The sequence below is a fragment of the Callionymus lyra genome, chromosome 4, assembly GCF_982586985.1.
Source record: "Callionymus lyra chromosome 4, fCalLyr1.hap1.1, whole genome shotgun sequence".
NCBI lineage: Eukaryota > Metazoa > Chordata > Actinopteri > Syngnathiformes > Callionymidae > Callionymus > Callionymus lyra.
The window spans coordinates 24,774,318-24,799,812 of NC_141821.1; the positions used below are offsets into that span (position 1 = coordinate 24,774,318).

General features: G+C 38.4%; 2 protein-coding genes across 2 annotated transcripts in view; both read right to left on the reverse strand.

Annotated features, from left to right (window-relative positions):
- Positions 1-10,752, reverse strand: part of nebl (nebulette) — a 40,298-nt gene extending 29,546 nt beyond the window's left edge. The window contains exons 1-4 of the mRNA XM_087789334.1: positions 10,582-10,752; positions 9,845-9,939; positions 1,778-1,862; positions 1,378-1,485 (exon numbers count right to left, since the gene is read on the reverse strand). Coding sequence (XP_087645460.1) covers positions 1,378-1,485; positions 1,778-1,862; positions 9,845-9,939; positions 10,582-10,650 — 357 coding nt within the window. The 5' untranslated portion in view covers positions 10,651-10,752. The remainder of the gene's footprint in view (positions 1-1,377; positions 1,486-1,777; positions 1,863-9,844; positions 9,940-10,581) is intronic.
- Positions 10,753-11,291: 539 nt separating this feature from the next.
- LOC148082210 (vasoactive intestinal polypeptide receptor 2-like) lies at positions 11,292-13,535 on the reverse strand. Its single transcript, XM_087790192.1, has 9 exons — positions 13,457-13,535; positions 12,876-13,014; positions 12,471-12,621; positions 12,330-12,390; positions 12,021-12,090; positions 11,850-11,941; positions 11,649-11,787; positions 11,521-11,562; positions 11,292-11,459 (listed from the first exon to the last, which is right to left on the reverse strand). The coding sequence occupies exons 2-9, from the start codon at positions 12,960-12,962 to the stop codon at positions 11,292-11,294; spliced, it is 810 nt and encodes a 269-aa protein (XP_087646318.1). The 5' UTR covers positions 12,963-13,014; positions 13,457-13,535.
- Positions 13,536-25,495: the final 11,960 nt, after the last annotated feature.

A 25,495-nucleotide genomic window follows, 5' to 3' on the forward strand; every position in this document is an offset into this window, starting at 1 on the left:
TTCAGCACTTTCTCCATCTTGACCCTTTGAGCCTTCAACCTTTCCTCAATGATGACTCTTTGGGCTTTTAATTCACCCTCCATCATGTCCTCATTAGCTTTTTCTTCTCCCTCAATCATGTCTTCATGAGCCTTTTCCTCTCTCTCCATCATGTCCTTGTGAGCCTCCTCTGAGACACAACATTTTAATGAGACACATGTCCATCGCTCGCCTTTAGAAATAAAAAGGATTCTTGGGACTCACCTTAGGTGCTAGTTCTGGTTCCTCGTTGATCTTCGCAGCGGCTGTGTAAGCTTCAGTTTGACCAGCGACACAAAGACCAGTCTTCAAATGAAGACCTGCTCCTGTTTCTTATCACACATGTCTACTTTTAGACCCTGGAGCGGTCTTATCAGGCCTGACCTTCACCATCGTGTGTCTGTGTGTTCACTGTGTGAGTGTGTCACTGGTGTTCAAGTGTGTTAGCCTGATGAGGCTTCAGTGTTCTTGTGTAAGTTGGAAAGAATGTCCCCTGACAGACACAAACACACACACAAAAACACATATAGACAATTATATAGACACTCACACAGAAAGACACAACAAGACTTCAACTTATACACTCAAACCTGCACATTCTATCGAAAACAAAAATAGAGACAAACACAGACAATGCCAAGTAAACAAAAACACATACTAAAAATGCAAAAAGCATGCCCCTACACTTACATAAAAAAGCATAACCACGCATAGAATAAAACAAACACACGTATGAATGCATATACACAAATAAAAATACAAACAAATACACTCATATTAATGCGAAAAAAAACTATCAAATGCAAAAATAGACACACACAAATACAAACAATCAAACAAATAAGCAAAGAAATGCACACATACATACACACACATATTCACTGAAGAACACAGAATGGAGAGCAGCGTGAGTCCGGTGTCGGATGGTTCTGAACATTAAGACCATCTGCTCAAACACAACAACAACAACAACAACAATGACTCACACTGGAGTCGGACCAAGTGTTTAAACCAGTCTTGGTACATGAGGTCCAGTCGCCCCGTGTGTCCTCAGCACAGTCACTGGTCAGAGAATCATCATTGAAAAGTGTGTGTGTGTGTGTGTGTGTGTGTGTGTGTGTGTGTGTGTGTGTGTGTGTGTGTGTGTCATTGCCGCATGAAAACCAAACTCCTTTAACATGCTTTATTTTGAAAGTGCAACAAAACATGTGGTAAAAAAAAGTTACAAGCTACTGCGAATAAAAAAAAGGTCAAAGCATGTGTGTGTGTGTGCTTGCTCACTGACAAAATTGCACTGGTTGCATTCACACTTAATATCACACGTACATCATGTGTGCGTTTTTTTGTGTGTTTTCATACATTACTGATCTGCTCCTGCGTCCGTCGCAGCCGCTGCATCTCTGGAGTGTCAGAAACGATGCTGAAGCCGCGACCTTTACTCTCCTCAAAGTCCTTCTTGTACTTCACCTGCACAGATAGATGAACAGATGTACACATAAACACGTAAGAGAAGATGGACAAATGAAGGCAGATGAACACATGAGTGTCGTCACTGACTGTTTCACAGTTGTGGAGAGTTGTCTTTAATGGACATTCTTTAAAGTTTTACAGTCGATAATAATCATTTTCTGAGTTGTCATGTGATCGTAGTCAGGGAGATGAGCTTGTAGCTCAACAGGTTTTGAGCTGTATCACAGATGCCAAAGACACACACTCACACACACTCACACACAAACATACGAAGGACCCTCTCACTCACCTGGCTCTGCAGCTCGCTCTGTTGTCGCAGCCTTAGGTTCTCTGGAGTGTCTGCGACGATGGTGAACGAAGTCTTTGGATAATGACTGTATAGAAAAACACGAAGATGACACTTACGAACTCTACACTAAAATATGTAGACAAAACCTTGAATAGAACTAATAATAATCAAAACAATAATAATGGAAAAAATAATTCTTAATAATCATTTAATGATATGATTACAATTATATAATGATTGGCTAAGAAAAACAACAATAATAATTTGTTTTAGTTATAATAATAATTATTAATAAGACTGTAATGCTCAACTTACTTGCGGTCAGTAACTTTTAAAATGCCATGATGGTTAATGCACTTTTATAAGAGGCCTAGGATCAGTGCTTCTGTTAAATGACCCAGATGTATTGTAATGTGTTTGTTTGAGTCTGTCATGGAGGGAGTGAGAGTGTTCCAGCCTGTTTGTGCCACTACAATGGACGGAAGAAGACCGAACAAAAACAGGGAAACACACAAAGCTCTGTGCATGTGTGCGTCTGTGCGTGTGTTAGTGTGTGTGTGAGAGAGTGTGAGTGAGTGTGTCTGTGTGGTGAGAGTGTGTGTGTGGATGTGAGTGTGCATGTGTAAGTGTTTCTGTGTGCGCATGCGTATGTGTGTGTGTTCTTGTTTGGGTTTCAGTGCAGCAAGGCTCCAGTGAGTCTCTGTTGTGTTGTTGGTGTAATGTCAATAACTAAAAAAAAAGTGACATGTAAGTTGTGACAGTTGATGGTCCAAAAATCAAATAGTTGCTCAAGAGCTCCAGCAACAAAACTTCAGCAGCTGCTGTCAACACCGTCGTCAAGTTCACTGTGCTTTCATCTAACCTTCTGCCCGGACCTGTAGTCGCTGATTCACAACTCTCTACAGACTGGTTGAATAGAAACAGTTGCACTGACAGCAAAAGTCACACAAACCGCAACTGTGACAATCGCACTAGCAACTACTGTCACACTCATAGCATACAGTCACACAAAAAGAAACACTGACACTCAGAGCAACAGTCAAACTTACATCGACAACATCAGTGGTTACAGAAAGCAACAGTCTCACGAAAAGAAACATTGACACTCAGAGCAACAGTCAAACTTATATCGACAACATCAATGGTTACAGAAAGCAACAGTCTCACGAAAAGAAACATTGACACTCAGAGCAACAGTCAAACTTATATCGACAACATCAATGGTTACAGAGAGCAACAGTCTCACAAAAATAACCATTGACATTCAGAGCAACAGTCAAACTTATATCGACAACATCAATGGTTACAGAGAGCAACAGTCTCACAAAAAGAACCATTGACATTCAGAGTAACAATCAAACTTATATCGACAACATCAATGGTTACAGAGAGCAACAGTCTCACAAAAAGAAATATTGACACTCAGAGTAACAGTCAAACTTATATCGACAACATCAATGGTTACAGAGAGCAACAGTCTCACGAAAAGAAACATTGACATTCAGAGCAACAGTCAAACTTATATCGACAACATCAATGGTTACAGAGAGCAACAGTCTCACGAAAAGAAACATTGACACTCAGAGTAACAGTCAAACTTATATCGACAACATCAATGGTTACAGAGAGCAACAGTCTCACGAAGAAAAACATTAACACTCAGAGTAACAGTCAAACTTATATCGACAACATCAATTGTTACAGAGAGCAACAGTCTCACGAAAAGAAACATTGACACTCAGAGTAACAGTCAAACTTATATCGACAACATCAATTGTTACAGAGAGCAACAGTCTCACGAAAAGAAACATTGACACTCAGAGTAACAGTCAAACTTATATCGACAACATCAATGGTTACAGAGAGCAACAGTCTCAAGAAAAGAAAGATTTAAACTCACAACAACAGTCAAACTTATATTGACAACATCAGTAATTACAGAGAGCAACAGTCACACAGGAGAAAGATTTAAACTCACAACAACAGTTGAACTTATATTGACAACATCAGTAATTACAGAGAGCAACAGTCACACAGGAGAAAGATTTAAACTCACAACAACAGTCAAACTTATATCTACAACATCACTGGTTACAAAGAGCAACAGTCACACTAACAGCAACAGTCGAACTAACATCAACAACATCACTGTTAACTGACAGCAAAAGAGGGCAGTGTCTGGAGATATGGGGGCTCGGGGGTTCGACAACACACGTTTCATCCTCCACACTCGTCCCTCATCTTCTCAACTTCTCTGTCCTGCTTTCAGCAGCTTATGTAACAGCTGCTGCTGCTTCCTCCACTTATATAACGTCACAGCAGATCCTCCACCTCCGCTGCTCATCTGTTGCCGGCCACTCAATCCTTGTTTCCCACCTTCGTCTGCAGCACCGAGATGTTCCATTGCCAGAGTTCTTTACCCATCTCTCTCTAAACTGGGTCATTTTGACTGAATTCTAAGACCCACTTCCAGGTTTAGCGGGATACAAAGCCATCACCAGGTCCTTGCTGGCAATTAAAAAGGATGAGGATGATGAAGATGAGTTCACCTGAGGACCACATGCCTCTCAGATCCTGCTCTAGTGCAGAGGAAAACTCCCGGGATGAACGTGTAGCATTAGACACTAAAGACAAAATAACTCAAGAATGTTTCCAAGACTCGTGAAACACAAGTTTAAGCTGAAGCAGGAGGGCAAGGAACCTCTGAGTGCTCCAGTTTCCTCCCAGTACTTCACTCCTCTGGGTCCTCGTGGAGGCGTCAAGCTCTGTAATGCTAATCAGTAGCCGTGAGAGTTGCTTATGTAACACTGCATGGAGACTCAGATGGAGGTCACACTTCATCTGATGAGGATCCACTGAATCTGGATTGATTCCCAGGACCAGATCCACATCTCAGATTGTCCTCAGGAAGTCTATGGAGTAGACCAGATAGTAGTTTGACCTTTTAATGTGTTGTAATGTTTTGATGGGTCCATCAGGTCTTGATCCAAAGTCCAGGTCATGAGGGTCCCTTTCTGACTTAGACCGACTCCCTACCGCGTCCAGAACAGTGTGAATAAAGAGTGATTTTATTCAGGAACTGGGCTCAGACGGACTCTCGCTGAATTCTAATTCAGGGACATTTTTGTCCCTTTGTCATTTGGTGCTGTAGCCTAGGGAGGTCACTAGAGGTCACCTAAGGAACCATGGTGACTAAAAAACATTTCATCATCACCATCATGATCTTCATAACTCTCATCGTCAGCTTCATCAGCTCCCTAATTTTCTTCACCTTCGTCATCATCAATATGTTCATGATCATAATCATAAGATCTTCATCATCATCATCATCAGGGTCAACATCATTCTAATAATCATCATCATCATCATCCTCATCACTTTCTTCACCAACATCCTCATGTTCCTCATCATATTTGTCATCATTAATATCTACATCATTATTATCATAATATCACCTTTATCATCGTGATCATTCATATAATCATCATCATCTTCATCACTATCTTTATCATTCTTATAATCATCATTATCTTCTCCTTCAGCGCTGTCATCATCATCTTCATCATCATTCTCATACTCATGATCCTCACTGTCATCATCATCTTCATCATCATTCTCATACTCATGATCATCACTGTCATCATCATCTTCATCATCATTCTCATACTCATGATCATCACTGTCATCATCATCTTCATCATCATTCTCATACTCATGATCATCACTGTCATCATCATTCTCATACTCATGATCATCACTGTCATCATCATCTTCATCATCATTCTCATACTCATGATTATCACTGTCATCATCATCTTCATCATCATTCTCATACTCATGATCATCACTGTCATCATCATCTTCATCATCATTCTCATACTCATGATCATCACTGTCATCTTCATCATCATTTTCATACTCATAATCATCACTGTCATCATCATCATCTTCATCATTCTCATACTCATGATCATCACTGTCATCATCATCTCCATCATCATTCTCATACTCATGATCATCACTGTCAGCATCATCTTCATCATCATTCTCATACTCATGATCATCACTGTCATCATCATCTTCATCATCATTTTCATACTCATAATCATCACTGTCATCATCATCATCTTCATCATTCTCATACTCATGATCATCACTGTCATCATCATCTTCATCATCATTCTCATACTCATGATCATCACTGTCAGCATCATCTTCATCATCATTCTCATACTCATGATCATCACTGTCATCATCATCTTCATCATCATTTTCATACTCATAATCATCACTGTCATCATTATCTTCATCATCATTCTCATACTCATGATCATCACTGTCATCATTATCTTCATCATCATTCTCATACTCATGATCATCACTGTCATCATCATCTTCATCATCATTCTCATACTCATGATCATCACTGTCAGCATCATCTTCATCATCATTCTCATACTCATGATCATCACTGTCATCATCATCTTCATCATCATTTTCATACTCATAATCATCACCGTCATCATCATCTTCATCATCATTCTCATACTCATGATCATCACTGTCAGCATCATCTTCATTACTTTCTTCACCAACATCCTCATGTTCCTCATGATATTTATCATCATTAATATCTACATCATTATTATCATAATATCACCTTTAACATCGTGATCATTCATATAATCATCATCATCACTATCTTTATCATTCTTATAATCAGCATCATCTTCTCCTTCAGCGCTGTCATCATCATCTTCATCATCATTCTCATACTCATGATCATCACTGTCATCATCATCTTCATCATCATTCTCATACTCATAATCATCACTGTCATCATCATCTTCATCATCATTCTCATACTCATGATCATCACTGTCATCATCATCTTCATCATCATACTCATGATCATCACTGTCATCATCATCATCTTCATCATTCTCATACTCATGATCATCACTGTCATCATCATCATCTTCATCATTCTCATACTCATGATCATCACTGTCATCATCATCTTCATCATCATTCTCATACTCATGATCATCACTGTCATCATCATCATCTTCATCATTCTCATACTCATGATCATCACTGTCAGCATCATCTTCATCATCATTCTCATACTCATGATCATCACTGTCATCATCATCTTCATCATCATTTTCATACTCATAATCATCACTGTCATCATCATCTTCATCATCATTCTTATACTCATGATCATCACTGTCAGCATCATCTTCATTACTTTCTTCACCAACATCCTCATGTTCCTCATAATATTTATCATCATTAATATCTACATCATTATTATCATAATATCACCTTTAACATCGTGATCATTCATATAATCATCATCATCACTATCTTTATCATTCTTATAATCAGCATCATCTTCTCCTTCAGCGCTGTCATCATCATCTTCATCATCATTCTCATACTCATGATCATCACTGTCATCATCATCTTCATCATCATTCTCATACTCATAATCATCACTGTCATCATCATCTTCATCATCATTCTCATACTCATGATCATCACTGTCATCATCATCTTCATCATCATACTCATGATCATCACTGTCATCATCATCATCTTCATCATTCTCATACTCATGATCATCACTGTCATCATCATCATCTTCATCATTCTCATACTCATGATCATCACTGTCATCATCATCTTCATCATCATTCTCATACTCATGATCATCACTGTCATCATCATCATCTTCATCATTCTCATACTCATGATCATCACTGTCAGCATCATCTTCATCATCATTCTCATACTCATGATCATCACTGTCATCATCATCTTCATCATCATTTTCATACTCATAATCATCACTGTCATCATCATCTTCATCATCATTCTCATACTCATGATCATCACTGTCATCATCATCTTCATTACTTTCTTCACCAACATCCTCATGTTCCTCATATTTATCATCATTAATATCTACATCATTATTATCATAATATCACCTTTAACATCGTGATCATTCATATAATCATCATCATCACTATCTTTATCATTCTTATAATCAGCATCATCTTCTCCTTCAGCGCTGTCATCATCATCTTCATCATCATTCTCATACTCATGATCATCACTGTCATCATCATCTTCATCATCATTCTCATACTCATAATCATCACTGTCATCATCATCTTCATCATCATTCTCATACTCATGATCATCACTGTCATCATCATCTTCATCATCATACTCATACTCATGATCATCACTGTCATCATCATCATCTTCATCATTCTCATACTCATGATCATCACTGTCATCATCATCATCTTCATCATTCTCATACTCATGATCATCACCATCTTCATCATCATTCTCATACTCATATTCATCACTGTCATCATCATCATCTTCATCATTCTCATACTCATGATCATCACTGTCATCATCATTCTCATACTCATGATCATCACTGTCATCATCATCTTCATCATCATTCTCATACTCATGATCATCACTGTCATCATCATCTTCATCATCATTCTAATACTCATGATCATCACTGTCAGCATCATCTTCATCATCATTTTCATACTCATAATCATCACTGTCATCATCATCATCTTCATCATTCTCATACTCATGATCATCACTGTCATCATCATCTTCATCATCATTCTAATACTCATGATCATCACTGTCATCATCATCTTCATCATCATTTTCATACTCATAATCATCACTGTCATCAGCATCATCTTCATCATTCTCATACTCATGATCATCACTGTCATCATCATCTTCATCATCATTCTCATACCCATGATCATCACTGTCAGCATCATCTTCATCATCATTCTCATACTCATGATCATCACTGTCATCATCATCTTCATCATCATTTTCATACTCATAATCATCACTGTCATCATCATCTTCATCATCATTCTCATACTCATGATCATCACTCTCAGCATCATCTTCATTACTTTCTTCACCAACATCCTCATGTTCCTCATATTTATCATCATTAATATCTACATCATTATTATCATAATATCACCTTTATCATCGTGATCATTCATATAATCATCATCATCACTATCTTTATCATTCTTATAATCAGCATCATCTTCTCCTTCAGCGCTGTCATCATCATCTTCATCATCATTCTCATACTCATGATCATCACTGTCATCATCATCTTCATCATCATTCTCATACTCATAATCATCACTGTCATCATCATCTTCATCATCATTCTCATACTCATAATCATCACTGTCATCATCATCTTCATCATCATTCTCATACTCATGATCATCACTGTCATCATCATCTTCATCATCATTCTCATACTCATGATCATCACTGTCATCATCATCTTCATCATCATTCTCATACTCATGATCATCACTGTCATCGTCATCTTCATCATCATTTTCATACTCATAATCATCACTGTCATCATCATCTTCATCCTCATTCTCATACTCATGATCATCACTGTCATCATCATCTTCATCATCCTTCTCATACTCATGATCATCACTGTCATCATCATCTTCATCATCCTTCTCATACTCATGATCATCACTGTCATCATCATCTTCATCATCATTCTCATACTCATGATCATCACTGTCATCATCATCTTCATCATCATTCTCATACTTATGATCATCACTGTCATCATCATCTTCATCATCATTCTCATACTCATGATCATCCCTGTCATCATCATCTTCATCCTCATTCTCATACTCATGATCATCACTGTCATCATCATCTTCATCCTCATTCTCATACTCATGATCATCCCTGTCATCATCATCTTCATCCTCATTCTCATACTCATGATCATCCCTGTCATCATCATCTTCATCCTCATTCTCATACTCATGATCATCCCTGTCATCATCATCTTCATCATCATTCGCATACTCATGATCATCACCTTCACCATCATCTTCTTCATCACTGTCATCATTGGCAATTGACTAATGTGACCGGTTGACCAGTAGCTGTGGTCAGTAACAGGGTCTATAAAAGGTCAAAGTTCTTCAAACTCACGCGTTACAGTACGGCTTCTTGTCGTAGCCTTTGTAGTTCTTCATGTTTAGGGTCATCTTGCAGACCTCGCAGTGGAAACATCCTTTGTGCCAGTTCTAGGAAGATAAACAGGTGCTCAGACAGGTGGTCACGTTGGCAGATGAACAGTCAGACAAAAACTTCATATTACAAGTTCACCCATCAGCTTGAATAAACACGTGACTTGACATAGATGACTTGGATTAAACCCTCATGATGGTTGATATGCGTCTTCTTGGACGAAAGCGTCTGCCGATTGTCTCATGACGTCACGTCACGCTGAAGCGCTCTCTAAGGGATGTAGACTCGTTTTTCTTTCTCGACTTTTGTGCGTCTACTTGGTTACTGGTCTGTTGATATGAGGAGATGCGTGGTAACGGCTCAGAGTGCGGAGGTGTTCTCAGTGTGAGTCTGTCCTGAAGTGTGTGTGTGTGTACGCGTGTGTGCGTGTGTGTGCGCCTGTGTGTTCGTGCGTCGCCCACACGCTGTTGTGTCATCGGAGCCTCATCTCACAGACGGCAGATGAGCCGGAGATGAGATGAATAATTGAATATGAGTTACACAACTCAGATCATACAACATTGACAAAAATGAGTTTTTCCAGAAGCTTCTGGAGAGTTGGACCAGAACCGTCCCTGTCAGTGTCCGGTGAGTCCGGACACACAGCCATCATCCTCCTCATCATCTCATGCTTCATGAACACCTGAGTGTCAACTCACCTTGTCCAAGCAGCTGACCCTCTCGGTAGGATAGACCACCTTCCCGCAGCGGGCGCACGGCGGGTTCATCCTCGAGACCAGGACCTCAAAAAAGGGACCGACGACTAAAAGTAGTGATGCGAGATGACGGAGGAGATCCTCTGCTGCTGCCACCGATGCTCGGACCGAAGTGAGCTCGGGTGAACAACAAGCTAGACGGGGTGAGATCAATCCGTCCGGAAGCTCTTTCAGAATAAAATAAATCGTGAAGCGGCCGGAAGTGAGAATAATTAGGTCACCATTCACAGTGAAAAACCTCGACAAGGTCTCCTCCTGCTGGAGACCATGAGCAAGTGCATGCGGCTCACTCACCGCGACTTTACTGCTGATGTGACCCAGAGAGAGAGTGACCCGGTTTGACCTCGTTGAAATGGTGACGGGAGACTTTTATTGTGGGAACACAGCTGACGTCGGTTACATGAGATGATTGACAGCTGAAGAGAGCCATCAATGAAACGGAGCTCCTGTTGGTTTGTTTGCTGTCGACAGGAACTGAACCAGAATCTGTAGGTCCATCAGCATTCTGACCATCAATGGCACCACAGCAGCAGAACTGCATAAAGTCTCACCCATGAGCAAAAGAGGCTGGTGTTTGCCGGTTCTACTCTGGTGAAGGAATGTACTTGAAATGCTACATGGAAGATCCAGAAGGATCGCTTCAGGTCCCCGGGTCAGAGCATGGACGTCTCTGTCGGCAAGATGGAGGCCACCCGTCTGTCTCTGGGACGCTGCAGCTGGCAGGCGGTCGGATCCACGGTCACGGCATGAGACGGGTAGTTTCGGTGCAGGTGCCACTTGATGGACAGACTCCTCCACAGTCGCTTCAGCTCGGACTGAACCTTCAGGACAGGACACCGGGTCAGTACAGGTCAGAGGTCGACTCAGTCCTGAAAGACTCACCTCACTGTTGAGGAAGCAGTAGAGCACAGCGACGACCAGTCCCTGAAAAGCACACACACACTGTGACAGCGATTGTGTGTGTAAGTGAATGTGTGTATTTGTGAGTGAGTGTTTTTGTGTGTTAGTACCTGGAAGGATCCAAGTCCGAGCTCAAAGCAGATCTTGATCCGCTTCATGGTTTTGTTGGTTGGTTCCATCACGTAGACGAAGATGACGTAGTTGATCCCGAACAGAGGGATGAGGAGCAGCGTGGACCGGGCGAGACGCCTGCGACACAGAGACACACACCAGCAGGTCTGGGAGTGAGACACACGACAACTGGACCTCACCTCAACTGCGACTGCTGGTTGGTGCTGACGTCGGAGCAGCGCAGCTTCTGGACCAGAACCCTGATGATGCTGAGGAATAAGATGAAGTTGAGCTGGAGGACATAAAAAAAAAAGAAGCAGAGAGCAGGTGAGCGAGGGGGTCAACGCGGTCACATGACCGTGGGAACTCACGATGACGGACGCCATGATGGGCCAGTTCATTAATCGATCGGGAACCCGCTTCTCGTTCATCTCCCAGCACCTGAGAAGAAAGGCAGCGGCTGGAGACTAAAGTGAATACAAATCCCTGAGGTTGTCTACAGCCTGTTGCTTTGTTATAAAAACAAAAAACCCTCCAAAAAACAATCTTAAGTCATCTCTATTGAAGAGTCAAGTCAGAAATCTCATGTCACCTCATATATATATATATATTTTTTTAAATCTTAGTCTCTATTGTTTACATTTGGAAACCAACCAAAATAATACACCGCTACAGCTCACCAAGTGTCCTCTAGGCAGAGCCGACTGATGATCCAGGCCACTATGAAAACCAGAGGGATTCCTTGAAGAAAAAAGAGCATCACACTTGGATGACTTATGGATCATCAGGGTTGTGGCGGGAGAAACAGTTGTGTGTCCTACCCCAGCCAATGAGCACATAGACAAAGAGGCGGGTGCAGTGGCGGTGAACGACCAGCAGGAGTGTGTGCAGGTATAGACCTTCCACCAGCAGCCAGAAGAAGTTGGCCATGATGAAGTAGTTGAAGAGCACCAGGATGGTCCTGCAGCCCACCTGTGAGTAACGAGTAGTTCAAGAGTAACACAAGAGTAGTCAGTTCACTAAAACACGTTCTAATAAAATCTTGTATTTTATATCCGTTACGCTTGGACTTTGGTATTTTAAGTAAGTACATCTAGGATGTTTCCACAGAGACGTCTTCAGTGACTCATTTGAAGGAGTGTGTCATTTTGAGGGTGTTTATGTGTGTGTGTGTGTGTGTGTGTGTGTGTATAGGGCTGTGTGAGAGTGTGTGTGTGTGTTGGCACCAGTGACGGTGGTGTGCTACAATCCAGGCCTTCGTCCTCGGAGAACAGCAGAGCGTCTTTTGTCATCACAGCAGCCGCTCGGAGCATGAACGACACAAACAAGTTGAGATGGATGAAGTTCCTGGTGCAGTGAAGCCTCCTACACACACACACACACACACACACACACACACACACACACACACACACACACACACACACACACACACACACACACACACACATTGTATTGTTTATACAGAGGGTGAATCTACTGGAGGATGTTGTATCTAAACATTGATCATTGTGAATCTCTGAAGCTGATCCAGAATCGTTTTTTCCTCACATTCAGCTGTGTCTGTGGTTGTGTGAGTGAATGTTTATGTGTGCACTAGAGAGAGTGTGTGTTTGCGAGAGGGTGTGTGTGTGTGTGTGTGTGTGTTTCCTTGTGGTGAACCAGGAAGTGTCATCAGTCATGTGAGATACTGGGTTGAGGAGAGTTGCTGGTCAGAGTCCAGCAACAGGAGAAGCCATAAAAGTTAGTGGAGGTTTGACACACAGACCAGAGAACAGCTCGATGCTCCTGGAGCTGCTCGACGCACCTGAAGAAGGTGATGATGATGGAGCTGCTGAGCAGAGAGATGAAGGAAAGACTGTGGCCCAGGGAGGACAGAAGCTGCACCAGCCGGAAGAAGAGCAGCTGCAGAAGACAAACCACACGTCACTCATACTAGTCATTCAGCATCACCACGAGTCACTGAACACGACGAGGGAATACTGGACACTACGATGAGTCCCTCTAAAAGATCATCCATCAGTCACTCGTGTCACTAGTGTTTGTTGGCTTATGGACACATTCATCATCATTAAAGCGTTCCATGTCTTGTTTTTAAGTACATGATTCATTATAATGTTCAGTGACTTGATGTTAAGTAGACTATTTGTTATATTATTCAGTGACTTGTTGAGTTGAATGACTTGTTATAGTGTTCAGTGACTTGTTGTTGAGTTGAATGACTGTTATAGTGTTCAGTGACTTGTTGTTGAGTTGAATGACTTGTTATAGTGTTCAGTGACTTGTTGTTGAGTTGAATAACTTGTTATAGTGTTCAGTGACTCATTATAGTGTTCAGTGACTTGTTATAGTGTTCAGTGAGTTGTTGTTTAGTTGAATGACTTGTTACAGTGTTCAATGACTTGTTGTTGAGTCGAATAACTTTTTATAGTGTTCAGTGACTTGTTGTTGAGTTGAATAACTTGTTATAGTGTTCAGTGACTTGTTGTTGAGTTTAATGACTTGTTATAGTGTTCAGTGACTTGTTATAGTGTTCAGTGAGTATTTGTTTAGTTGAATGACTTGTTATAGTGTTCAGTGACTTGTTGTTGAGTTGAATGACTTATTATAGTGTTCAGTGAGTTGTTGTTTAGTTGAATGACTTGTTACAGTGTTCAATGACTTGTTGTTGAGTTGAATAACTTGTTATAGTGTTCAGTGACTTGTTGTTGAGTTGAATAACTTGTTATAGTGTTCAGTGACTTGTTGTTGAGTTGAATAACTTGTTATAGTGTTCAGTGACTTGTTATAGTGTTCAGTGAGTATTTGTTTAGTTGAATGACTTGTTATAGTGTTCAGTGACTTGTTGTTGAGTTGAATGACTTGTTATAGTGTTCAGTGACTTGTTGTTGAGTTGAATGACTTGTTATAGTGTTCAGTGACTTGTTGTTGAGTTGAATAACTTGTTCTAGTGTTCAGTGACTTCTTGTTGAGCTGAATGACTTGTTCTAGTGTTCAGTGACTTGTTGTTGAGTTAAATGACTTGTTATAGTGTTCAGTGAGTTGTTGTTAAGTTGAATGACTTGTTATAGTCTTCAGTGAGTTGTTGTTGAGTTGAATGACTTGTTATAGTGTTCAGTGACTTGTTGTTGAGTTGAATGACTTGTTATAGTGTCCAGTGAGTTGTTGTTGAGTTGAATGACTTGTTATAGTGTTCAGTGACTTGTTGTTGAGTTAAATTACTTTTTATAGTGTTCAGTGACTTGTTGTTGAGTTGAATGACTTGTTATTGTGTTCAGTGAGTTGTTGTTGAGTTGAATGACTTGTTATAGTGTTCAATGACTTGTTGTTGAGTTGAATAACTTGTTATAGTGTTCAGTGACTTTTTGTTGAGTTGAATGACTTGTTATAGTGTTCAGTGACTTGTTGTTGAGTTGAATGACTTGTTATTGTGTTCAGTGACTTGTTGTTGAGTTGAATGACTTGTTATAGTGTTCAATGACTTGTTGTTGAGTTGAATAACTTGTTATAGTGTTCAGTGACTTTTTATTGAGTTGAATGACTTGTTATAGTGTTCAGTGACTTGTTGTTGAGTTGAATGACTTGTTATTGTGTTCAGTGACTTGTTGTTGAGTTGAATGACTTGTTATAGTGTTCAGTGACTTGTTGTTGAGTTGAATGACTTGTTATTGTGTTCAGTGACTTGTTGTTGAGTTGAATGACTTGTTATAGTGTTCAGTGACTTGTTGTTGAGTTGAATGACTTGTTATAGTGTTCAATGACTTGTTGTTGAGTTGAATAACTTGTTCTAGTGTTCAGTGACTTCTTGTTGAGTTGAATGACTTGTTATAGTGTCCAGTGAGTTGTTGTTGAGTTGAATGACTTGTTATAGTCTTCAGTGAGTTGTTGTTGAGTTGAATGACTTGTTATAGTCTTCAGTGAGTTGTTGTTGAGTTGAATGACTTGTTATAGTGTTCAGTGACTTGTTGTTGAGTTGAATGACTTGTTATAGTGTCCAGTGAGTTGTTGTTGAGTTGAATGACTTGTTATAGTGTTCAGTGACTTGTTGTTGAGTTAAATGACTTTTTATAGTGTTCAGTGACTTGTTGTTGAGTTGAATGACTTGTTATAGTGTTCAGTGAGTTGTTGTTGAGTTTAATGACTTGTTATAGTGTTCAATGACTTGTTGTTGAGTTGAATAACTTGTTATAGTGTTCAGTGAGTTGTTGTTGAGTTGAATGACTTGTTATAGTGTTCAGTGAGTTGTTGTTGAGTTGAATTACTTGTTATAGTGTTCAGTGAGTTGTTGTTGAGTTGAATGACTTGTTATAGTGTTCAGTAACTTGTTGTTGAGTTAAATGACTTGTTATAGTGTTCAGTGAGTTGTTGTTGAGTTGAATGACTTGTTATAGTGTTCAGTAACTTGTTGTTGAGTTGAATGACTTGTTATAGTGTTCAGTGAGTTGTTGTTGAGTTGAATGACTTGTTATAGTGTTCAGTAACTTGTTGTTGAGTTGAATGACTTGTTATAGTGTTCAGTGACTTGTTGTTGAGTTGAATGACTTGTTATAGTGTTCAGTAACTTGTTGTTGAGTTGAATGACTTGTTATAGTGTTCAGTGACTTGTTGTTGAGTTGAATGACTTGTTATAGTGTTCAGTAACTTGTTGTTGAGTTGAATGACTTGTTATAGTGTTCAGTGAGTTGTTGTTGAGTTGAGTGACTTGTTATAGTGTTCAGTGACTTGTTGTTGAGTTGAATAACTTGTTATAGTGTTCAGTGACGTGTTGTTGAGTTGAATGACTTGTTGTAGTGTTCAGTGAGTTGTTGTTGAGTTGAGTGACTTGTTATAGTGTTCAGTGACTTGTTGTTGAGTTGAATGACTTGTTATAGTGTTCAGTGACTTGTTGTTGAGTTGAATGACTTGTTATAGTGTTCAGTGACTTGTTGTTGAGTTAAATGACTTGTTATAGTGTTCAGTGACGTGTTGTTGAGTTGAATGACTTGTTATAGTGTTCAGTGACGTGTTGTTGAGTTGAATGACTTGTTATAGTGTTCAGTGACGTGTTGTTGAGTTGAATGACTTGTTGTAGTGTTCAGTGACTTGTTGTTGAGTTAAATGACTTGTTATAGTGTTCAGTGAGTTGTTGTTGAGTTGAATGACTTGTTATAGTGTTCAATGACTTGTTGTTGAGTTGAATAACTTGTTATAGTGTTCAGTGACTTTTTGTTGAGTTGAATGACTTGTTATAGTGTTCAGTGACTTGTTGTTGAGTTGAATGACTTGTTATTGTGTTCAGTGACTTGTTGTTGAGTTGAATGACTTGTTATAGTGTTCAGTGACTTGTTGTTGAGTTGAATGACTTGTTATAGTGTTCAATGACTTGTTGTTGAGTTGAATAACTTGTTCTAGTGTTCAGTGACTTCTTGTTGAGTTGAATGACTTGTTATAGTCTTCAGTGAGTTGTTGTTGAGTTGAATGACTTGTTATAGTGTTCAGTGACTTGTTGTTGAGTTGAATGACTTGTTATAGTGTCCAGTGAGTTGTTGTTGAGTTGAATGACTTGTTATAGTGTTCAGTGACTTGTTGTTGAGTTAAATGACTTTTTATAGTGTTCAGTGACTTGTTGTTGAGTTGAATGACTTGTTATAGTGTTCAGTGAGTTGTTGTTGAGTTGAATGACTTGTTATAGTGTTCAGTGAGTTGTTGTTGAGTTGAATTACTTGTTATAGTGTTCAGTGAGTTGTTGTTGAGTTGAATGACTTGTTATAGTGTTCAGTGAGTTGTTGTTGAGTTGAATGACTTGTTATAGTGTTCAGTAACTTGTTGTTGAGTTGAATGACTTGTTATAGTGTTCAGTGAGTTGTTGTTGAGTTGAATGACTTGTTATAGTGTTCAGTAACTTGTTGTTGAGTTGAATGACTTGTTATAGTGTTCAGTGACTTGTTGTTGAGTTGAATGACTTGTTATAGTGTTCAGTAACTTGTTGTTGAGTTGAATGACTTGTTATAGTGTTCAGTGACTTGTTGTTGAGTTGAATGACTTGTTATAGTGTTCAGTAACTTGTTGTTGAGTTGAATGACTTGTTATAGTGTTCAGTGAGTTGTTGTTGAGTTGAGTGACTTGTTATAGTGTTCATTGACTTGTTGTTGAGTTGAATAACTTGTTATAGTGTTCAGTGACGTGTTGTTGAGTTGAATGACTTGTTGTAGTGTTCAGTGAGTTGTTGTTGAGTTGAGTGACTTGTTATAGTGTTCAGTGCCTTTTTGTTGAGTTGAATGACTTCTTATAGTGTTCAGTGAGTTGTTGTTGAGTTGAATGACTTGTTATAGTGTTCAGTGACTTGTTGTTGAGTTAAATGACTTGTTATAGTGTTCAGTGACGTGTTGTTGAGTTGAATGACTTGTTATAGTGTTCAGTGACGTGTTGTTGAGTTGAATGACTTGTTGTAGTGTTCAGTGACTTGTTGTTGAGTTAAATGACTTGTTATAGTGTTCAGTGACGTGTTGTTGAGTTGAATGACTTGTTATAGTGTTCAGTAACTTGTTGTTGAGTTGAATGACTTGTTATAGTGTTCAGTAACTTGTTGTTGAGTTGAATGACTTGTTATAGTGTTCAGTGAGTTGTTGTTGAGTTGAATGACTTGTTATAGTGTTCAGTAACTTGTTGTTGAGTTGAATGACTTGTTATAGTGTTCAGTGACTTGTTGTTGAGTTGAATGACTTGTTATAGTGTTCAGTAACTTGTTGTTGAGTTGAATGACTTGTTATAGTGTTCAGTGACTTGTTGTTGAGTTGAATGACTTGTTATAGTGTTCAGTAACTTGTTGTTGAGTTGAATGACTTGTTATAGTGTTCATTGAGTTGTTGTTGAGTTGAGTGACTTGTTATAGTGTTCAGTGACGTGTTGTTGAGTTGAATGACTTGTTGTAGTGTTCAGTGACTTGTTGTTGAGTTAAATGACTTGTTATAGTGTTCAGTGACGTGTTGTTGAGTTGAATGACTTGTTATAGTGTTCAGTGAGTTGTTGTTGAGTTGAATGACTTGTTATAGTGTTCAGTAACTTGTTGTTGAGTTGAATGACTTGTTATAGTGTCCAGTGACTTGTTGTTGAGTTGAATGACTTGTTATAGTGTTCAGTAACTTGTTGTTGAGTTGAATGACTTGTTATAGTGTTCAGTGACTTATTGTTGAGTTGAATGACTTGTTATAGTGTTCAGTAACTTGTTGTTGAATTGAATGACTTGTTAAAGTGTTCAGTGAGTTGTTGTTGAGTTGAGTGACTTGTTATAGTATTCAGTGAGTTGTTGTTGAGTTAAATGACTTGTTATAGTGTTCAGTGACGTGTTGTTGAGTTGAATGACTTGTTGTAGTGTTCAGTGACGTGTTGTTGAGTTAAATGACTTGTTATAGTGTTCAGTGACGTGTTGTTGAGTTGAATGACTTGTTATAGTGTTCAGTGACGTGTTGTTGAGTTGAATGACTTGTTATAGTGTTCAGTGACGTGTTGTTGAGTTGAATGACTTGTTGTAGTGTTCAGTGACGTGTTGTTGAGTTAAATGACTTGTTATAGTGTTCAGTGACGTGTTGTTGAGTTGAATGACTTGTTATAGTGTTCAGTGAGTTGTTGTTGAGTTGAATGACTTGTTATAGTGTTCAGTAACTTGTTGTTGAGTTGAATGACTTGTTATAGTGTCCAGTGACTTGTTGTTGAGTTGAATGACTTGTTATAGTGTTCAGTAACTTGTTGTTGAGTTGAATGACTTGTTATAGTGTTCAGTGACTTATTGTTGAGTTGAATGACTTGTTATAGTGTTCAGTAACTTGTTGTTGAATTGAATGACTTGTTAAAGTGTTCAGTGAGTTGTTGTTGAGTTGAGTGACTTGTTATAGTATTCAGTGAGTTGTTGTTGAGTTAAATGACTTGTTATAGTGTTCAGTGACGTGTTGTTGAGTTGAATGACTTGTTGTAGTGTTCAGTGACGTGTTGTTGAGTTAAATGACTTGTTATAGTGTTCAGTGACGTGTTGTTGAGTTGAATGACTTGTTATAGTGTTCAGTGACGTGTTGTTGAGTTGAATGACTTGTTATAGTGTTCAGTGACTTTTTGTTGAGTTAAATGACTTGTTATAGTGTTCAGTGACGTGTTGTTGAGTTGAATGACTTGTTATAGTGTTTAATGACTCAGTAGTGAAATCTAAAACTTCAAATGTCTTCTAAATTGTTGTCACTCAATCATTTAAACATCATTCTCTGAATCTTCACACTTCTTGATACTGTGGTGCTTGTATGTATTTGAGAGTGTCTTCCAGGAAAGATCTTCCTTCATAATTCATAAAACTGTCAGAACCACAGAGAGTTCTGGACACCATCAAGAGTGTATCTACTCTGCGCCTACACAACTCTCTGGAATGTAGCACACACACACACACACAACTACACTACAAAAAAATCACTATGAAAACACAAAAAAACCCTCCTCTCCTAAGAAAAAGAAAACACAATAAAAAGCATCAAAAAAGTACAACAATAATCAAAAGAAAACAATTTAACAAAACAACATAAATACAAAACAAAAAAATAACGCTAAAACAACAACTAAAACACTAAGTGACAACACTAGGAAAAACACACTGAAACACAACACAATAACAAAAGAACACTTCAACACTCAACAATACTAAAACATCTACCAAAGAGTACAACAAATCAACACTTTTGACCTGTGCAGTTGAGACTATGGTGTTCCTGAGTCACATGACATAAGAAGTACAACCAGGGTCATCACCCAAGAGTGACCTGGTCAACTGTTGAACTCTGGGAATAACAAGACAACAAGTCAAAGAACAAAGCTGGACGTGAAACAGACATGAGTGCTGTGTGGACAACGGTTCAATCCTGACCAGGAACATTGACTGGAGCTCCAGTGCGACTCACCTGGTTGGGTTCGTCAGCACTGGGGGAGGAGCAGGCAACAGCGATGGCGGGGTACACTGGAGTCCAGCCCGCCTCCGTGCAGTTCCTGCTCAGTTTCCCTGCAAATAACACACTTACTCATGTCAATTCTGTGTTTCTCCATGTGTTTCTACATGTGTGTGTCTACATTAGTGTTTCTACATGTGTGTGTCTACATTAGTGTTTCTACATGTGTGTGTCTACATTAGTGTTTCTACATGTGTGTGTCTACATTAGTGTTTCTACATGTGTGTCTACATTAGTGTTTCTACATGTGTGTCTACATTAGTGTTTCTACATGTGTGTGTCTACATTAGTGTTTCTACATGTGTGTCTACATTAGTGTTTCTACATGTGTGTCTACATTAGTGTTTCTACATGTGTGTCTACATTAGTGTTTCTACATGTGTGTGTCTACATTAGTGTTTCTACATGTGTGTCTACATTAGTGTTTCTACATGTGTGTCTACATTAGTGTTTCTACAAGTGTGTGTCTACGTTAGTGTTTCTACATGTGTGTCTTCATTAGTGTTTCTACATGTGTGTCTTCATTAGTGTTTCTACATGTGTGTGTCTACATTAGTGTTTCTACATGTGTGTCTACATTAGTGTTTCTACATGTGTGTCTACATTAGTGTTTCTACATGTGTGTCTACATTAGTGTTTCTACATGTGTGTGTCTACATTAGTGTTTCTACATGTGTGTCTACATTAGTGTTTCTACAAGTGTGTGTCTACATTAGTGTTTCTACATGTGTGTCTACATTAGTGTTTCTACATGTGTGTGTCTACATTAGTGTTTCTACATGTGTGTCTACATTAGTGTTTCTACATGTGTGTGTCTACATTAGTGTTTCTACAAGTGTGTGTCTACATTAGTGTTTCTGCATGTGTGTCTACATTAGTGTTTCTACATGTGTGTGTCTACATTAGTGTTTCTACATGTGTGTCTACATTAGTGTTTCTACATGTGTGTCTACATTAGTGTTTCTACATGTGTGTCTACATTAGTGTTTCTACATGTGTGTGTCTACATTAGTGTTTCTACATGTGTGTGTCTACATTAGTGTTTCTACATGTGTGTCTACATTAGTGTTTCTACATGTGTGTGTCTACATTAGTGTTTCTACATGCGTGTCTACATTAGTGTTTCTACATGTGTGTGTCTACATTAGTGTTTCTACATGTGTGTCTACATTAGTGTTTCTACATGTGTGTGTCTACATTAGTGTTTCTACATGTGTGTCTACATTAGTGTTTCTACATGTGTGTGTCTACATTAGTGTTTCTACATGTGTGTCTACATTAGTGTTTCTACATGTGTGTGTCTACATTAGTGTTTCTACATGTGTGTGTCTACATTAGTGTTTCTACATGTGTGTCTACATTAGTGTTTCTACATGTGTGTGTCTACATTAGTGTTTCTACATGTGTGTGTCTACATTAGTGTTTCTACATGTGTGTCTACATTAGTGTTTCTACATGTGTGTGTCTACATTAGTGTTTCTACATGTGTGTCTACATTAGTGTTTCTACATGTGTGTGTCTACATTAGTGTTTCTACATGTGTGTCTACATTAGTGTTTCTACATGTGTGTCTACATTAGTGTTTCTACATGTGTGTCTACATTAGTGTTTCTAGATGTGTGTGTCTACATTAGTGTTTCTACATGTGTGTCTACATTAGTGTTTCTACATGTGTGTGTCTACATTAGTGTTTCTACATGTGTGTCTACATTAGTGTTTCTACATGTGTGTGTCTACATTAGTGTTTCTACATGTGTGTGTCTACATTAGTGTTTCTACATGTGTGTCTACATTAGTGTTTCTACATGTGTGTCTACATTAGTGTTTCTACATGTGTGTCTACATTAGTGTTTCTACATGTGTGTCTACATTAGTGTTTCTACATGTGTGTCTACATTAGTGTTTCTACATGTGTGTCTACATTAGTGTTTCTACATGTGTATGTCTACATTAGTGTTTCTACATGTGTGTCTACATTAGTGTTTCTACATGTGTGTCTACATTAGTGTTTCTACATGTGTGTCTACATTAGTGTTTCTACATGTGTGTGTCTACATTAGTGTTTCTACATGTGTGTCTACATTAGTGTTTCTACATGTGTGTCTACATTAGTGTTTCTACATGTGTGTCTACATTAGTGTTTCTACATGTGTGTGTCTACATTAGTGTTTCTACATGTGTGTCTACATTAGTGTTTCTACATGTGTGTCTACATTAGTGTTTCTACATGTGTGTCTACATTAGTGTTTCTACATGTGTGTCTACATTAGTGTTTCTACATGTGTGTCTACATTAGTGTTTCTACAAGTGTGTGTCTACATTAGTGTTTCTACATGTGTGTGTCTACATTAGTGTTTCTACATGTGTGTGTCTACATTAGTGTTTCTACATGTGTGTCTACATTAGTGTTTCTACATGTGTGTCTACATTAGTGTTTCTACATGTGTGTCTACATTAGTGTTTCTACATGTGTGTGTCTACATTAGTGTTTCTACATGTGTGTCTACATTAGTGTTTCTACATGTGTGTCTACATTAGTGTTTCTACATGTGTGTCTACATTAGTGTTTCTACATGTGTGTCTACATTAGTGTTTCTACATGTGTGTCTACATTAGTGTTTCTACAAGTGTGTGTCTACATTAGTGTTTCTACATGTGTGTGTCTACATTAGTGTTTCTACATGTGTGTGTCTACATTAGTGTTTCTACATGTGTGTCTACATTAGTGTTTCTACATGTGTGTGTCTACATTAGTGTTTCTACATGTGTGTCTACATTAGTGTTTCTACATGTGTGTGTCTACATTAGTGTTTCTACATGTGTGTCTACATTAGTGTTTCTACATGTGTGTGTCTACATTAGTGTTTCTACATGTGTGTCTACATTAGTGTTTCTACATGTGTGTGTCTACATTAGTGTTTCTACATGTGTGTCTACATTAGTGTTTCTACATGTGTGTGTCTACATTAGTGTTTCTACATGTGTGTCTACATTAGTGTTTCTACATGTGTGTGTCTACATTAGTGTTTCTACATGTGTGTCTACATTAGTGTTTCTACATGTGTGTGTCTACATTAGTGTTTCTACATGTGTGTGTCTACATTAGTGTTTCTACATGTGTGTCTACATTAGTGTTTCTACATGTGTGTGTCTACATTAGTGTTTCTACATGTGTGTGTCTACATTAGTGTTTCTACATGTGTGTCTACATTAGTGTTTCTACATGTGTGTGTCTACATTAGTGTTTCTACAAGTGTGTCTACATTAGTGTTTCTACAAGTGTGTGTCTACATTAGTGTTTCTACATGTGTGTCTACATTAGTGTTTCTACATGTGTGTGTCTTCATTAGTGTTTCTATATGTGTGTGTCTACATTAGTGTTTCTACATGTGTGTGTCTACATTAGTGTTTCTACATGTGTGTCTACATTAGTGTTTCTACATGTGTGTATACATTAGTGTTTCTACATGTGTGTCTACATTAGTGTTTCTGCATGTGTGTGTCTACATTAGTGTTTCTACATGTGTTGGTCTACATTAGTGTTTCTACATGTGTGTGTCTACATTAGTGTTTCTACATGTGTGTGTCTACATTAGTGTTTCTACATGTGTGTGTCTACATTAGTGTTTCTACATGTGTGTGTCTACATTAGTGTTTCTACATGTGTGTCTACATTAGTGTTTCTACATGTGTGTGTCTACATTAGTGTTTCTACATGTGTGTCTACATTAGTGTTTCTACATGTGTGTGTCTACATTAGTGTTTCTACATGTGTGTCTACATTAGTGTTTCTACATGTGTGTGTCTACATTAGTGTTTCTACATGTGTGTCTACATTAGTGTTTCTACATGTGTGTCTACATTAGTGTTTCTACATGTGTGTCTACATTAGTGTTTCTACAAGTGTGTGTCTACATTAGTGTTTCTACATGTGTGTCTACATTAGTGTTTCTACATGTGTGTGTCTACATTAGTGTTTCTACATGTGTGTCTACATTAGTGTTTCTACATGTGTGTGTCTACATTAGTGTTTCTACATGTGTGTCTACATTAGTGTTTCTACATGTGTGTGTCTACATTAGTGTTTCTACATGTGTGTGTCTACATTAGTGTTTCTACATGTGTGTCTACATTAGTGTTTCTACATGTGTGTGTCTACATTAGTGTTTCTACAAGTGTGTCTACATTAGTGTTTCTACAAGTGTGTGTCTACATTAGTGTTTCTACATGTGTGTCTACATTAGTGTTTCTACAAGTGTGTCTACATTAGTGTTTCTACAAGTGTGTGTCTACATTAGTGTTTCTACATGTGTGTCTTCATTAGTGTTTCTATATGTGTGTGTCTACATTAGTGTTTCTACATGTGTGTGTCTACATTAGTGTTTCTACATGTGTGGGTCTACATTAGTGTTTCTACATGTGTGTCTACATTAGTGTTTCTACATGTGTGGGTCTACATTAGTGTTTCTACAAGTGTGTGTCTACATTAGTGTTTCTACATGTGTGTCTACATTAGTGTTTCTACAAGTGTGTCTACATTAGTGTTTCTACAAGTGTGTGTCTACATTAGTGTTTCTACATGTGTGTCTTCATTAGTGTTTCTATATGTGTGTGTCTACATTAGTGTTTCTACATGTGTGTGTCTACATTAGTGTTTCTACATGTGGGTCTACATTAGTGTTTCTACATGTGTGTCTACATTAGTGTTTCTACATGTGTGTCTACATTAGTGTTTCTACATGTGTGTCTACATTAGTGTTTCTACATGTGTGTGTCTACATTAGTGTTTCTACATGTGTGAGTCTACATTAGTGTTTCTACATGTGTGTCTACATTAGTGTTTCTACATGTGTGGGTCTACATTAGTGTTTCTACATGTGTGTCTA